Here is a 13,722-nt window from a genome sequence, read left to right on the forward strand (position 1 = left end):
ACACTGGAACCGGTGTCTGTTTTAGGAGAGAAAGGTAACACAGAACCAACAATAAACGAGTCCAACGCCCCTGAGTCCCTTAATATCTTTACCGGTACTTTCTCTTTACTTCCGACCAGTGAAACAAAACCATCAGACACAAAAGCTTTACACCCAGGGTCTATCTCCTCATGCTCGCTGACAAGAGCCTGAATTACAGACTCAGATAAAGAGGACTGAGTGTGTTTCCGCACAGCCGCAATGGCACTTTCCCTTTCTACTGCACGTAACGATGCCACAGCCCCAGACGCTTTTGCCGACACAGCCCCAGGCCTGGACTTTCTCTTCCACTCAGGACAATCGTTTCTCCAGTGTCCTTTATTAAAACAGTAATTACAGACACGATTGGGGTCAAACTTACCCCGATTCCCATGGTCAATCCTAGCTGGAAACTTATCTTTTCCTTCTGAAACACCTTTACTGAAGTGAGCCCCCGCACTACTCTCTTTGTATCCCGCATCTCCACGACTACGGCTGTCGCCAAAAAACACCTTATGGGTCAGAGTAAACTCATCTGCCAGCTTGGCTGCCTCTGAAACTAAGTTTACTTTCTGCTCATTAATGTAGGTAACAACACGGTCAGGCAAGGTACCTTTGAATTGCTCAAGCAAGATAAGCTCCTGCAGATCTTCCAGAGTGTTTACCTGTGAGGAAACACACCAACGGTTCAAACTAGTGGTTAAATCACGAGCAAACTCCATATGTGACTGCTTCTCTTTTCTGAGTAACCTAAAACGCTGTCGATATGCTTCAGGTACTAACTCAAATGCCTGAAGTACAGCAGCTTTCACCAACTGGTAATTGCTACTGTCTTCAGCAGTCATGGCAGCGAAAGCCTCCTGGGCCTTTCCAGTGAAGACACACTGAAGCAGAAGGGTGCGCTCAACATCAGACCAGTCTCGTGCCTCAGCTAGACGCTCAAATAACACAAAGAAAATGTCTGGGTCCTTTTCGTTGAACCTCGGAACTATCCTCAAATTAACAGCAATATCAAATGCTTGATTTGCAGTCTCTGCAGCTCTCCTGGTCTCAGCTGGAAGCTTACCTTCACTCATCAGCTCCAATCTGTAGCGCTCCAAGTCTAGTTTTTGTCTAACCTGAACTTGAGCGATCTCTGCTTCCTGAAGACGGGCATTTTGTCTCAACTCTTCTATCTCCACATCACATTCCAAGTGTAGCATGAGAAGCTCCTTCTGTTCTTTAAATGACAGTCCAACCCCAAGTCCAGACAGGACTGGAGCCACACCTGAAACATTACCTGACTCAATTGACTGTTGGGAGGCAGGCCCCAGAAAGACAGACAAAATACTTTTTTCACTAACTGTGCCTTTATTTCTACCAACAACTCCTCTTTATTCAACTTTTTGGGAAGTTCAAGACCGTAATGGTCAGCCACTCTCAAAAGCTGATCTTTTTTATAAGTACCCAACAAATCCTCATTTGGGGACTCAACAAAATCTTCAATAGAAGCCATTTAACTGTTTACCGACCAAGGCAAGGTTTTTCCAGCAGTAACTGATAGTGAAAGACAGTTTTACATATGGAGACCCCACTCCTCTGGCTAACTGCCTTACCAAATGCTTACTGACTCACTCACCCCTAGTCTTCGTGTAGAATTGTGGTAGGATTTTAAGCACAAAAGCCCAGTGACCCGGTTAATTCTCAGCAATTGAAAATCACCTAGGCAGTCATGGAGTGCACCCGAGCAAATGCTCTAGCCACTTACTACACAACAATAACAAACAAAAACAAAAAAAGGTTCAATGGAGACAGCTTGTGTCTCTCATTGCTTATACCTAACATACCCTAGGGACCAGAGGGTACAATGGTTGGACATTTACTACCGGCCGCGGTATGCCTAGTGTACAGGGTCCATATAACCGACTTAATGCATAGCGGGAAGTCGGTTATATAGACATCAACAGAATAAGTGTTTAACGGTGATTTAAACTAGTTTATGCGGGGAAAAGAGTGCTCAAAATCGGATTCAACAGGCCATCCACACCGACTCCCATTAAAAGTGATTGAAATGTACAGGAATCTGTCCATTTCAATCACATTTGATGACCCGTCCAGGGTGACTTTCTTCCCCAGGAATTAGTGTCTGAAAGCTGGCTAACATTACTTTAAATACAGTGTGCACATGGCTTTATTACCCATGAAATAGTGTGTGAAAGCTGGGTGACTTTGATGTGAATTTAAGGAAGATATGGCCATTTCATCCACACCTCACGACTCCCATTAAAAGTGATTGAAATGTACAGGAATCTGTCCATTTCAATCACATTTGATGACCCGTCCAGGGTGACTTTCTTCCCCAGGAATTAGTGTCTGAAAGCTGGCTAACATTACTTTAAATACAGTGTGCACATGGCTTTATTACCCATGAAATAGTGTGTGAAAGCTGGGTGACTTTGATGTGAATTTAAGGAAGATATGGCCATTTCATCCACACCTCACGACTCCCATTAAAAGTGATTGAAATGTACAGGAATCTGTCCATTTCAATCACATTTGATGACCCGTCCAGGGTGACTTTCTTCCCCAGGAATTAGTGTCTGAAAGCTGGCTAACATTACTTTAAATACAGTGTGCACATGGCTTTATTACCCATGAAATAGTGTGTGAAAGCTGGGTGACTTTGATGTGAATTTAGGGAGGGAGAGCAGCAGCAGCAGCAGCAGCAGCAGCAGCAGCAGGCTGTGACCCTGGCGGAAATACATTGATTGTTTTAGCCAGGAATAAGTGTTTAGAAGGCGGGTAAAGTGTTCCTGCAGCTCCTCCATGACGGTAATAATGATTAGATATAATTGCCAGGGCAGAAAGCTCTTTTTAAAAGTGAAAAAACGATTTGAAACCGTTTGAAATGACTGGCGGGTGCTGATGGAAAGCAGGCGGAAATACATGGATTGTTTACCCAGGAAAAGGTGTTTAAAAGGCGGGTAAAGTGTCCCTGCAGCTCCTCCATGACGGTAATAATGATTAGAAATCATTTACAGGGCAGAAAGCTCTTTTTAAAAGTGAAAAAACGATTTGAAACCGTTTGAAATGACTGGCGGGTGCTGATGGAAAGCAGGCGGAAATACATGGATTGTTTACCCAGGAAAAGGTGTTTAAAAGGCGGGTAAAGTGTTCCTGCAGCCCTTTAAATACAGTGTGCACATGGCTTTATTACCCATGAAATAGTGTGTGAAAGATGGGTAAATTTGCTGTGAATTTAAGGGAGATATGGCCCTTTCAAACAGGGAGATGACTGGCGGGTGCTGATGGAAAGCAGGCGGAAATACATGGATTGTTTACCCAGGAAAAGGTGTTTAAAAGGCGGGTAAAGTGTCCCTGCAGCTCCTCCATGACGGTAATAATGATTAGAAATCATTTACAGGGCAGAAAGCTCTTTTTAAAAGTGAAAAAACGATTTGAAACCGTTTGAAATGACTGGCGGGTGCTGATGGAAAGCAGGCGGAAATACATGGATTGTTTACCCAGGAAAAGGTGTTTAAAAGGCGGGTAAAGTGTTCCTGCAGCCCTTTAAATACAGTGTGCACATGGCTTTATTACCCATGAAATAGTGTGTGAAAGCTGGGTGAGTTTGATGTGAATTTAAGGGAGATATGGCCATTTCATCCACACCTCACGACTCCCATTCAAAGTGATTGAAATGTACAGCACTCTGTACATTTCAATCACATTTCACGACCCGACCAGGGTGACTTTCTTCCCCACGAATTAGTGTCTGAAAGCTGGCTAACATTACTTTAAATGCATGGTGCACATGGCTCTGTTACCCATGAATTAGTGTGTGAAAGATGGGTGAGTTTGATGTGAATTTAAGGGAGATATGGCCATTTCATCCACACCTCACCACTCCCATTCAAAGTGATTGAAATGTACAGCACTCTGTACATTTCAATCACATTTCACGACCTGTGTAGACTGGCTTTCTTACCCATTAGGTACACCGACAAAGCCACCTCTTCGGGGCCGCTCCAAGACCCCCAAAACACGGACGCAGCAGCCCCAGCATCTCTCCCTGACATGAGCAAACAGGTTATTTCAGACTTCCATGACATACCCCGGGGAAAAGCACCTCTCTGTGGCCGCTCCAAGACCCCCAAAACACGGACTAAGGAGCTCCAGGATCCCTCCCTGCCTTGAGAAAACAGGCTAGTTCACACTTACATTACGTACACCGACAAAGCCACCTCTTCGGGGCCGCTCCAAGACCCCCAAAACACGGACGCAGCAGCCCCAGCATCTCTCCCTGACATGAGCAAACAGGTTATTTCAGACTTCCATGACATACCCCGGGGAAAAGCACCTCTCTGTGGCCGCTCCAAGACCCCCAAAACACGGACTAAGGAGCTCCAGGATCCCTCCCATGTACCTCCAGAACCTCGAGCACCTTGGGTCCCCGGGCCCCCGAACTTAAGCACTCCCCCACGGACTAAACCAAGATGATCACACCCTCAAGAATCTCGTGCCCCTGGGAATCTTAAAGGGGGGTCTACTTTGCGGTGCTTTACCGTCCGCCCATCAGCACCCATAGTCGGCCTTCCTCACAGCAGCAGCACCCAACCTCCATGGAGGATTTTGCTCGTGCCCCTGGCTACACTTAAAGGGGGTCTACTTTGCGGTGCTTTACCGTCCGCCCATCAGCACCCATAGTCGGCCTTCCTCACAGCAGCAGCACCCAACCTCCATGGAGGATTTTGCTCGTGCCCCTGGCTACACTTAAAGGGGGTATACTTTGCGGTGCTTTACCGTCCACCCATCAGCACCCATAGTCGGCCTTCTTCACAGCAGCAGCACCCAACCTCCATGGAGGATGTTTCTCGTGCCCCTGGCTACACTTAAAGGGGGTATACTTTGCGGTGCTTTACCGTCCGCCCATCAGCACCCATAGTCGGCCTTCTTCACAGCAGCAGCACCCAACCTCCATGGAGGATGTTTCTCGTGCCCCTGGCTACACTTAAAGGGGGTATACTTTGCGGTGCTTTACCGTCCGCCCATCAGCACCCATAGTCGGCCTTATTCACAGCAGCAACACCCAACCTCCATGGAGGATGTTTCTCGTGCCCCTGGCTACACTTAAAGGGGGTATACTTTGCGGTGCTTTACCGTCCGCCCATCAGCACCCATAGTCGGCCTTATTCACAGCAGCAACACCCAACCTCCAGTGGAGGATGTTATCATGCCCCTGGCAACACTGGTAAACACTGGTAACATATGTCTAGCCGCTGACAGGAACTTGACATCGGAACTTGACATCGCATTTCCATTGAGCGGACTCCCGTACATGGGAAGGGCAAGTCCCACGGTACCTCCGTTCATAAGGCTGACATTTGCCTTACACTTAAAGGGGGTCTACTTTGCGGTGCTTTACCGTCCGCCCATCGGCACCCATAGTCGGCCTTATTCACAGCAGCAACACCCAACCTCCAGTGGAGGATGTTATCATGCCCCTGGCAACACTGGTAAACACTGGTAACATATGTCTAGCCGCTGACAGGAACTTGACATCGGAACTTGACATCGCATTTCCATTGAGCGGACTCCCGTACATGGGAAGGGCAAGTCCCACGGTACCTCCGTTCATAAGGCTGACATTTGCCTTACAGGAATAAGGGTTCCAAACATTTGACAGCCTTTAACACAAAACAGCAATACCGGAAAACATAGCTTGCCTTGGACAGAAACACAACTGTGAGTAAGACCAGTTACTTAGACAGTAAGATCAACCGGACCTATTTTCCCCTACAAAACTCAGAGTCAACCAACCAGCTGTGTGAACACTCCCTGACTGAAATAGGTCACCATGTCCTTTATCCAGCACCGGAAGTGATCTCGGACGAGCCCCCACTTGTTACAACCTTCCAAAGGCTGGAACAAACAGGGAGGCCACACAGAGTTTAATGCCAAATATATATTTATTTAACAGATTGTTGAAGAACACCTCTGATGTATAATGTGGTAAGAATCAGACTGTCAGTAGTGTGAGCAGTGTGTGAGTGTGTGGAAGGGTGTTGTAGCATGTTGGAGGGTGCATCAAACCTAACACAGGCTGTAGGCTGAGGTTGCTGCAGCATGCCAGGATCTGAATCAGAGAGATTGATCCTTGCAGCTGGGAAACCTTTATGCCTTCTGGTGGCTCCGCCTCTAGATGGGCGGGCACAAACAGGACGACACTCCCAGTACCTGCCAGAAGACAGCAAGGCAGGGAGCACAGCCAGGCAGAAGGGGGGAGGGGTCGTCACAATATGTATACATATTACATTCAGGTACACATATTAGCAGGTAACTAGTGGCACATTAGCAACATCTGTAATAGTTGTTAATAACACTTAACATAACCTTTTAACTAAACGTACACTTCTGACCCTCGTGGGGTTTCTTAATAAGAACAGTTTGTCTCTCCTGAAGGACACTTCCACATGTTGACCACCGGGGCTGGGAATCGAACCAGTGACTCTGCCATTGTTAGGCAACTACTATGAGTCACTGCCCCCCCCCCCCACCTTCTAAAACCAGTGTAAGCTTTAATTTTGTGTTCGAGAACTTCCTAACTTACTGTGAATAATCTGGAGGTTTGTGGAGGGGAAATGGAACCGTGCCATTGGTCGTGCAGAATGAGGGGAGGCTGCTAATAACACGCTAATAAGCCAATGGGTGCAGGTGAGTACATGTACCTTAATTTGAAGTATTCTGGATGAACTGAATCCTAAAGGACAGATTAAGCATCGTCCAAGTGTTTTCTGTTCTGCTTAAGTGAAATTAAAACTCAGATTTACGACCTTTTTAAACTAACTTTGCGATCGCTCCGTTTCTGAACGTGAACGAGCAAACGAGCACCAGCCGAGGCAGGAAGGGATCGCCATCAGGGGTGGAGACGGAGGGCTGTGATTGGTCGAGGGGGGACGGGGGCGGTGGTTCTTTATTGTGGATCTGAGACCTCAGCTTGGCGGTCAGCAGTCCACCGACGCCATGCCGTCGTCGGTGGAGTCGCCGGGCTCCGGGTCCTCGGGGGCGTTGGGGCTCAGGTACTCGAAGGCCTTCTGGCTCTGAGCCACAAACTGTTTGAGCGGCGCCAGCAGCAGCTCGGTTGCCGACGGGCCATGCGTTCAGCTCTGAGAGGACACCGTGCTGCTCAGTGAGGACAGACTGATCACTGGGTCAGAGGAAGGGCGCAGGACAATAGTTCCCCAACAAGCACAACCATCTCCTAAAGGGTCCAGGTGTTTGTCAGGTGACTTCCTGGGTGTCAGGTGACTTCCTGGGTGTCAGGTGACTTCCTGGGTGTCAGGTGACTCACCATGGTGTAGAGCGGCGTGGCGTTGATGACGAGCTGCAGCAGGATCTTGGTTAACTCCTGCAGGTCTCCCAGGAGCTGCTGGATCTGGACCGTCAGCTCTGAGATCTGACGGACCGGACGCAGCTCGGCCAGCATGGCGGCCCGACCTTTGACCTCGCTGATCATCCGCTCTCGGACGTTCTCCGTCCGGTAAACCAGAGCCACCAGGAGGCGCTGTAGGACCAGCAGCAGCTCTCCACTCAGATCCAGAACTAAACCCAGACCCACCTGCAGGAGAGGAGAACCACTTCGTCATTATTGGTGAACTACAGCACGGTCACATGACTTCACGTCACCACCGCTAAGCTAAAGGAGGCTAATGTTGGGCTATAAAGGAACTACAGCACGGTCACATGATTTCACGTCACCACCGCTAAGCTAAAGGAGGCTAATGTTTGGCTACAAAGGAACTACAGCACGGTCACATGACTTCACGTCACCACCGCTAAGCTAAAGGTGGCTAATGTTGGGCTATAAAGGAACTACAGCACGGTCACATGACTTCACGTCACCACCGCTAAGCTAAAGGAGGCTAATGTTGGGCTGTAAGGAACTACAGCACGGTCACATGACTTCACGTCACCACCGCTAAGCTAAAGGAGGCTAATGTTTGGCTACAAAGGAACTACAGCACGGTCACATGACTTCACGTCACCACCGCTAAGCTAAAGGTGGCTAATGTTGGGCTATAAAGGAACTACAGCACGGTCACATGACTTCACGTCACCACCGCTAAGCTAAAGGTGGCTAATGTTGGGCTATAAAGGAACTACAGCACGGTCACATGACTTCACGTCACCACCGCTAAGCTAAAGGTGGCTAATGTTGGGCTATAAAGGAACTACAGCACGGTCACATGACTTCACGTCACCACCGCTAAGCTAAAGGAGGCTAATGTTGGGCTATAGAGGAACTACAGCACGGTCACATGACTTCACGTCACCTCCGCTAAGCTAAAGGAGGCTAATGTTGGGCTATAGAGGAACTACAGCACGGTCACATGACTTCACGTCACCACAGCTAAGCTAAAGGTGGCTAATGTTGGGCTATAAAGGAACTACAGCACGGTCACATGACTTCACGTCACCACCGCTAAGCTAAAGGTGGCTAATGTTGGGCTATAAAGGAACTACAGCACGGTCACATGACTTCACGTCACCACCGCTAAGCTAAAGGTGGCTAATGTTGGGCTATAAAGGAACTACAGCACGGTCACATGACTTCACCACCGCTAAGCTAAATGAGGCTAATGTTGGGCTATAAAGGAACTACAGCACGGTCACATGACTTCACGTCACCACCGCTAAGCTAAATGAGGCTAATGTTGGGCTATAAAGGAACTACAGCACGGTCACATGACTTCACGTCACCACCGCTAAGCTAAATGAGGCTAATGTTGGGCTATAAAGGAACTACAGCACGGTCACATGACTTCACGTCACCACCGCTAAGCTAAATGAGGCTAATGTTGGGCTATAAAGGAACTACAGCACGGTCACATGACTTCACGTCACCACCGCTAAGCTAAAGGTGGCTAATGTTGGGCTATAAAGGAGCTACAGCACGGTCACATGACTTCACGTCACCACCGCTAAGCTAAATGAGGCTAATGTTGGGCTATAAAGGAACTACAGCACGGTCACATGACTTCACGTCACCACCGCTAAGCTAAATGAGGCTAATGTTGGGCTATAAAGGAACTACAGCACGGTCACATGACTTCACGTCACCACCGCTAAGCTAAAGGAGGCTAATGTTGGGCTCTAAAGGAACTACAGCACAGTCACATGACTTCACGTCACCACCGCTAAGCTAAAGGAGGCTAATGTTGGGCTATAAAGGAACTACAGCACGGTCACATGACTTCACTTCACCACCGCTAAGCTAAAGGAGGCTAATGTTGGGCTCTAAAGGAACTACAGCACGGTCACATGACTTCACGTCACCTCCGCTAAGCTAAAGGAGGCTAATGTTGGGCTATAAAGGAACTACAGCACGGTCACATGACTTCACGTCACCACCGCTAAGCTAAATGAGGCTAATGTTGGGCTATAAAGGAACTACAGCACGGTCACATGACTTCACGTCACCACCGCTAAGCTAAAGGAGGCTAATGTTGGGCTATAAAGGAGCTACAGCACGGTCACATGACTTCACGTCACCACCGCTAAGCTAAATGAGGCTAATGTTGGGCTATAAAGGAACTACAGCACGGTCACATGACTTCACGTCACCACCGCTAAGCTAAAGGAGGCTAATGTTGGGCTATAAAGGAGCTACAGCACGGTCACATGACTTCACGTCACCACCGCTAAGCTAAAGGAGGCTAATGTTGGGCTCTAAAGGAACTACAGCACGGTCACATGACTTCACGTCACCACCGCTAAGCTAAATGAGGCTAATGTTGGGCTATAAAGGAACTACAGCACGGTCACATGACTTCACTTCACCACCGCTAAGCTAAAGGAGGCTAATGTTGGGCTCTAAAGGAACTACAGCACGGTCACATGACTTCACGTCACCTCCGCTAAGCTAAAGGAGGCTAATGTTGGGCTATAAAGGAACTACATCACGGTCACATGACTTCACGTCACCACCGCTAAGCTAAAGGTGGCTAATGTTGGGCTATAAAGGAACTACAGCACGGTCACAAGACTTCACGTCACCACCGCTAAGCTAAAGGAGGCTAATGTTGGGCTATAAAGGAACTACAGCACGGTCACATGACTTCACGTCACCACCGCTAAGCTAAAGTAGGCTAATGTCGGGCTATAAAGGAACTACAGCACGGTCACATGACTTCACGTCACCACCGCTAAGCTAAAGGAGGCTAATGTTGGTTTATAAAGGAACTACAGCACGGTCACATGACTTCACCACCGCTAAGCTAAAGGAGGCTAATGTTGAGCTATAACGGAACTACAGCACGGTCACATGACTTCACCACCGCTAAGCTAAAGGAGGCTAATGTTGGGCTATAAAGGAACTACAGCACGTTCACATGACTTCACCACCGCTAAGCTAAAGGAGGCTAATGTTGGGCTATAAAGGAACTACAGCACGGTCACATGACTTCACCACCGCTAAGCTAAAGGAGGCTAATGTTGGGCTACAAAGGAACTACAGCACGGTCACATGACTTCACGTCACCACCGCTAAGCTAAAGGAGGCTAATGTTGGGCTATAAAGGAACTACAGCACGGTCACATGACTTCACCTCACCACCGCTAAGCTAAAGGAGGCTAATGTTGGGCTATAAAGGAACTACAGCACGGTCACATGACTTCACGTCACCACCGCTAAGCTAAAGGAGGCTAATGTTGGGCTATAAAGGAACTACAGCACGGTCACATGACTTCACCACCGCTAAGCTAAAGGAGGCTAATGTTGGGCTACAAAGGAACTACAGCACGGTCACATGACTTCACGTCACCACCGCTAAGCTAAAGGAGGCTAATGTTGGGCTATAAAGGAACTACAGCACGGTCACATGACTTCACCTCACCACCGCTAAGCTAAAGGAGGCTAATGTTGGGCTATAGAGGAACTACAGCACGGTCACATGACTTCACGTCACCACCGCTAAGCTAAAGGAGGCTAATGTTGGGCTATAAAGGAACTACAGCACGGTCACATGACTTCACGTCACCACCGCTAAGCTAAAGGAGGCTAATGTTGGGCTATAAAGGAACTACAGCACGGTCACATGACTTCACGTCACCACCGCTAAGCTAAAGGAGGCTAATGTTGGGCTATAAAGGAACTACAGCACGGTCACATGACTTCACCTCACCACCGCTAAGCTAAAGGCGGCTAACTTCTTCCTCTGACAGCAGCGGTTCAGTCTCACCTGGTTGGCGGCGCCCCCTAGGGTCAGGGCAGCTCTTTGCAGCATGTCCCGGACCTTCATCATGCGGTGGTACAGCTGCAGGCCGAGGTTCAGCAGCAGACTGCGGACCCTCGTCCACAAGCTGGGCTCACCATCATCCTCCTCCTCATCCTCCAGCTCCTGCACCCTCAGCTCCCACTCCCGACCTGACACACAAACACTCATTTAATGCATTCGAAAGAGAGTCAAATGTGGAAGTCTACACTTTGTACTTAATCTGCACTCTTGTTGGTATAAAACAATTACATCTAATATGTAATATTCCATTCCTCACATTATGTACATACAATATCCTGCTTTATATTTTGTTACTGGACATTTGTAATTCAACATGTAGATTTTCTAGTTGTTTTTTTATAATGCTATTCTATTTCTATTGAGATGTTTACATTTTGGATTATTTATTTCTAGTCTTTTAACTTTTAAAGTTCAATGCCTTGTCTTGTTATGCTGCTGCAACACAAACATTATAATAATAAAGTACTTCTTATCTTATCTTAAACCCAACATTTCTCCGTTGCGGGACAAATAAAGGAATTCTGATTCTGAAATAGAAAATGAAACTCCAACTCGACCCCAGTTACCCAGAATGCCCCTGTACTCACGCAGGGTGGGGGGGAGGGGCAGGTAGTGGGCGGCGGCCTCCTCCAGGCGGGTCAGCAGGTCGTCCAGCCCGAAGGAAGCCAACTGGCCCACCTGAGAGTCCTGAAGCTGCCTCACCACCGCCACGGCGCCTTCGGACAGACGCTCCATCTGATTCAGAGCCACGTCCAGACCGTCCCCCAGCCACAGCTGCACGTCGTCCAGCGCCAGCAAGAAGGCGTCCTTCAGGTGACCCACCACCTGAGGACAGGGCACCTGGTTCACAACACCTGGTGGACTGGTTCTTACACAGAACCTGGTCTATAACACCTGGCCAATAACTACAGGTCAACAACACCCGGCTAGTTACACCTGGTAGACGGCACTTATAGAATAAAACTCAGGGAAAGGTTTCATTAACTTCTAAATTCTTGGTGAGAAAATGTTCCGTCCATCTCCGCTCTGCAGTAATGCAGATACGGACGTGTCTGAAAGTGACGCAGAACAAACCTCGTCTGTTGATTGGTTCAGGATCGGGAAGTTCTTCTCCAGAGAGTCGAGACCAGAGAGAGCGAAACTCTCAGCAACTTCGACTGCAGAGAACGAGAGGGTCACAAACAGAGAGCTTATCATTAACGCACTTTAAATAACTTGTTTTAAGTATCTAAGAAAACGCATTGTATCATTAGCATTGGTGTTAGACGCAGTTGCATTGAGTGCCGCGGTGACGCGTCCTAGCAGTGTTAGCGTTAGCAGTGGTCTTGGTGAGTAACGGATTACATGTAACCAGATACAAAGCCTGGAGTACATGTTTTGAAATGTAATCAGTTGTAACAGCTTATATTTTAAAAGTAACCCTCCCAACCCCGTCTGGAGCAGTAGCATTAGCAGTAGCATTAGCAGTAGCATTAGCAGTAGCATTAGCCTTAGCAGTAGCATTAGCAGTAGCATTTATTTAGCGTACTCTGCAGCTCCAGGCTCTGAAGGAGGGGCGTTGCCGTCGTCATGGCGACGTTGGAGACGTTGCGGACCCCGACCTCGGCGACCCCCCCCACCAGGTTCAGCAGGGGGTAACGACCTTTGACCTCCGAGTACACAGAGTTCACGGACTGCAGCGCAGAGCGGACCAGAGGCAGGCTGGAGACACGCAACACCAAACTCTGAAACACAACGTGATGCAAAGAGACACAACGTGACTTCAAAGAGACACAACGTGACTTCGAAGAGACACAACGTGACTTCAAAGACACACAACGTGACTTCAAAGACACACAACGTGACTTCGAAGACACACAACGTGACTTCAAAGACACATAACGTGACTTCAAAGACACACAACGTGACTTCAAAGAGAAGTCTCCATGATAGCTGTTGATGAACTCAGTCAGCAACATGTACTCCTGGATGTGTGTGTGTGTGTGTGGGTTTGTGTGAGTGTGTGTGTGTGTGTGTGGGTGTGTGCGTGTGTGTGTGTGTGTGTGTGAGTGTGTGTGTGCATGTGTGTGTGTGAGTGTGGCCTGGCATTACTATACTTGTGGTGACCTAAATCTGTTTACATAGTCACGTGTGGGGACTCGCCTCCCTTATGGGGACACATTGGAGGTCCCCACAAGGGATAATTAATTTTAGGGTGAAGACTTGGTTAGGGTAAGTCTCCAGGAAATGCATGTAAGTCAATGTAATGTCCCCTGAAGTGATGTATACATGGTATGTGTGTGTGTGTGTGTGTGTGTGTGTGTGCGTGTGTGTGTGTGTGTGTGTGTGTGGGTGCGTGTGTGTGTGTGTGTGTGGGGTGTGTGTGTGTGCGCGTGTGTGTGTGGGTGCGTGTTTGTGTGGGGGGGTGTGGGTGTGTGTGTGTGTGTGT

The 13,722-nt window shown here is 48.3% G+C and overlaps 1 protein-coding gene across 1 annotated transcript; it reads right to left on the reverse strand.

The window, feature by feature from the left end:
* Positions 1–5,796: 5,796 nt before the first annotated feature.
* On the reverse strand, positions 5,797–13,018 carry plin6 (perilipin 6; the record flags this gene model as incomplete). Its single annotated transcript, XM_034077400.2, has 6 exons — positions 5,797–7,154; positions 7,349–7,615; positions 11,238–11,422; positions 11,882–12,119; positions 12,369–12,451; positions 12,823–13,018. Coding segments are annotated over 6 exons (1,122 nt in total), but the record flags the coding sequence as incomplete, so codon positions are not given.
* Between the last annotated feature and the right edge of the window lie 704 nt (positions 13,019–13,722).

The sequence above is a fragment of the Pseudochaenichthys georgianus genome, unplaced genomic scaffold (assembly GCF_902827115.2).
Source record: "Pseudochaenichthys georgianus unplaced genomic scaffold, fPseGeo1.2 scaffold_1560_arrow_ctg1, whole genome shotgun sequence".
Lineage (NCBI taxonomy): Eukaryota > Metazoa > Chordata > Actinopteri > Perciformes > Channichthyidae > Pseudochaenichthys > Pseudochaenichthys georgianus.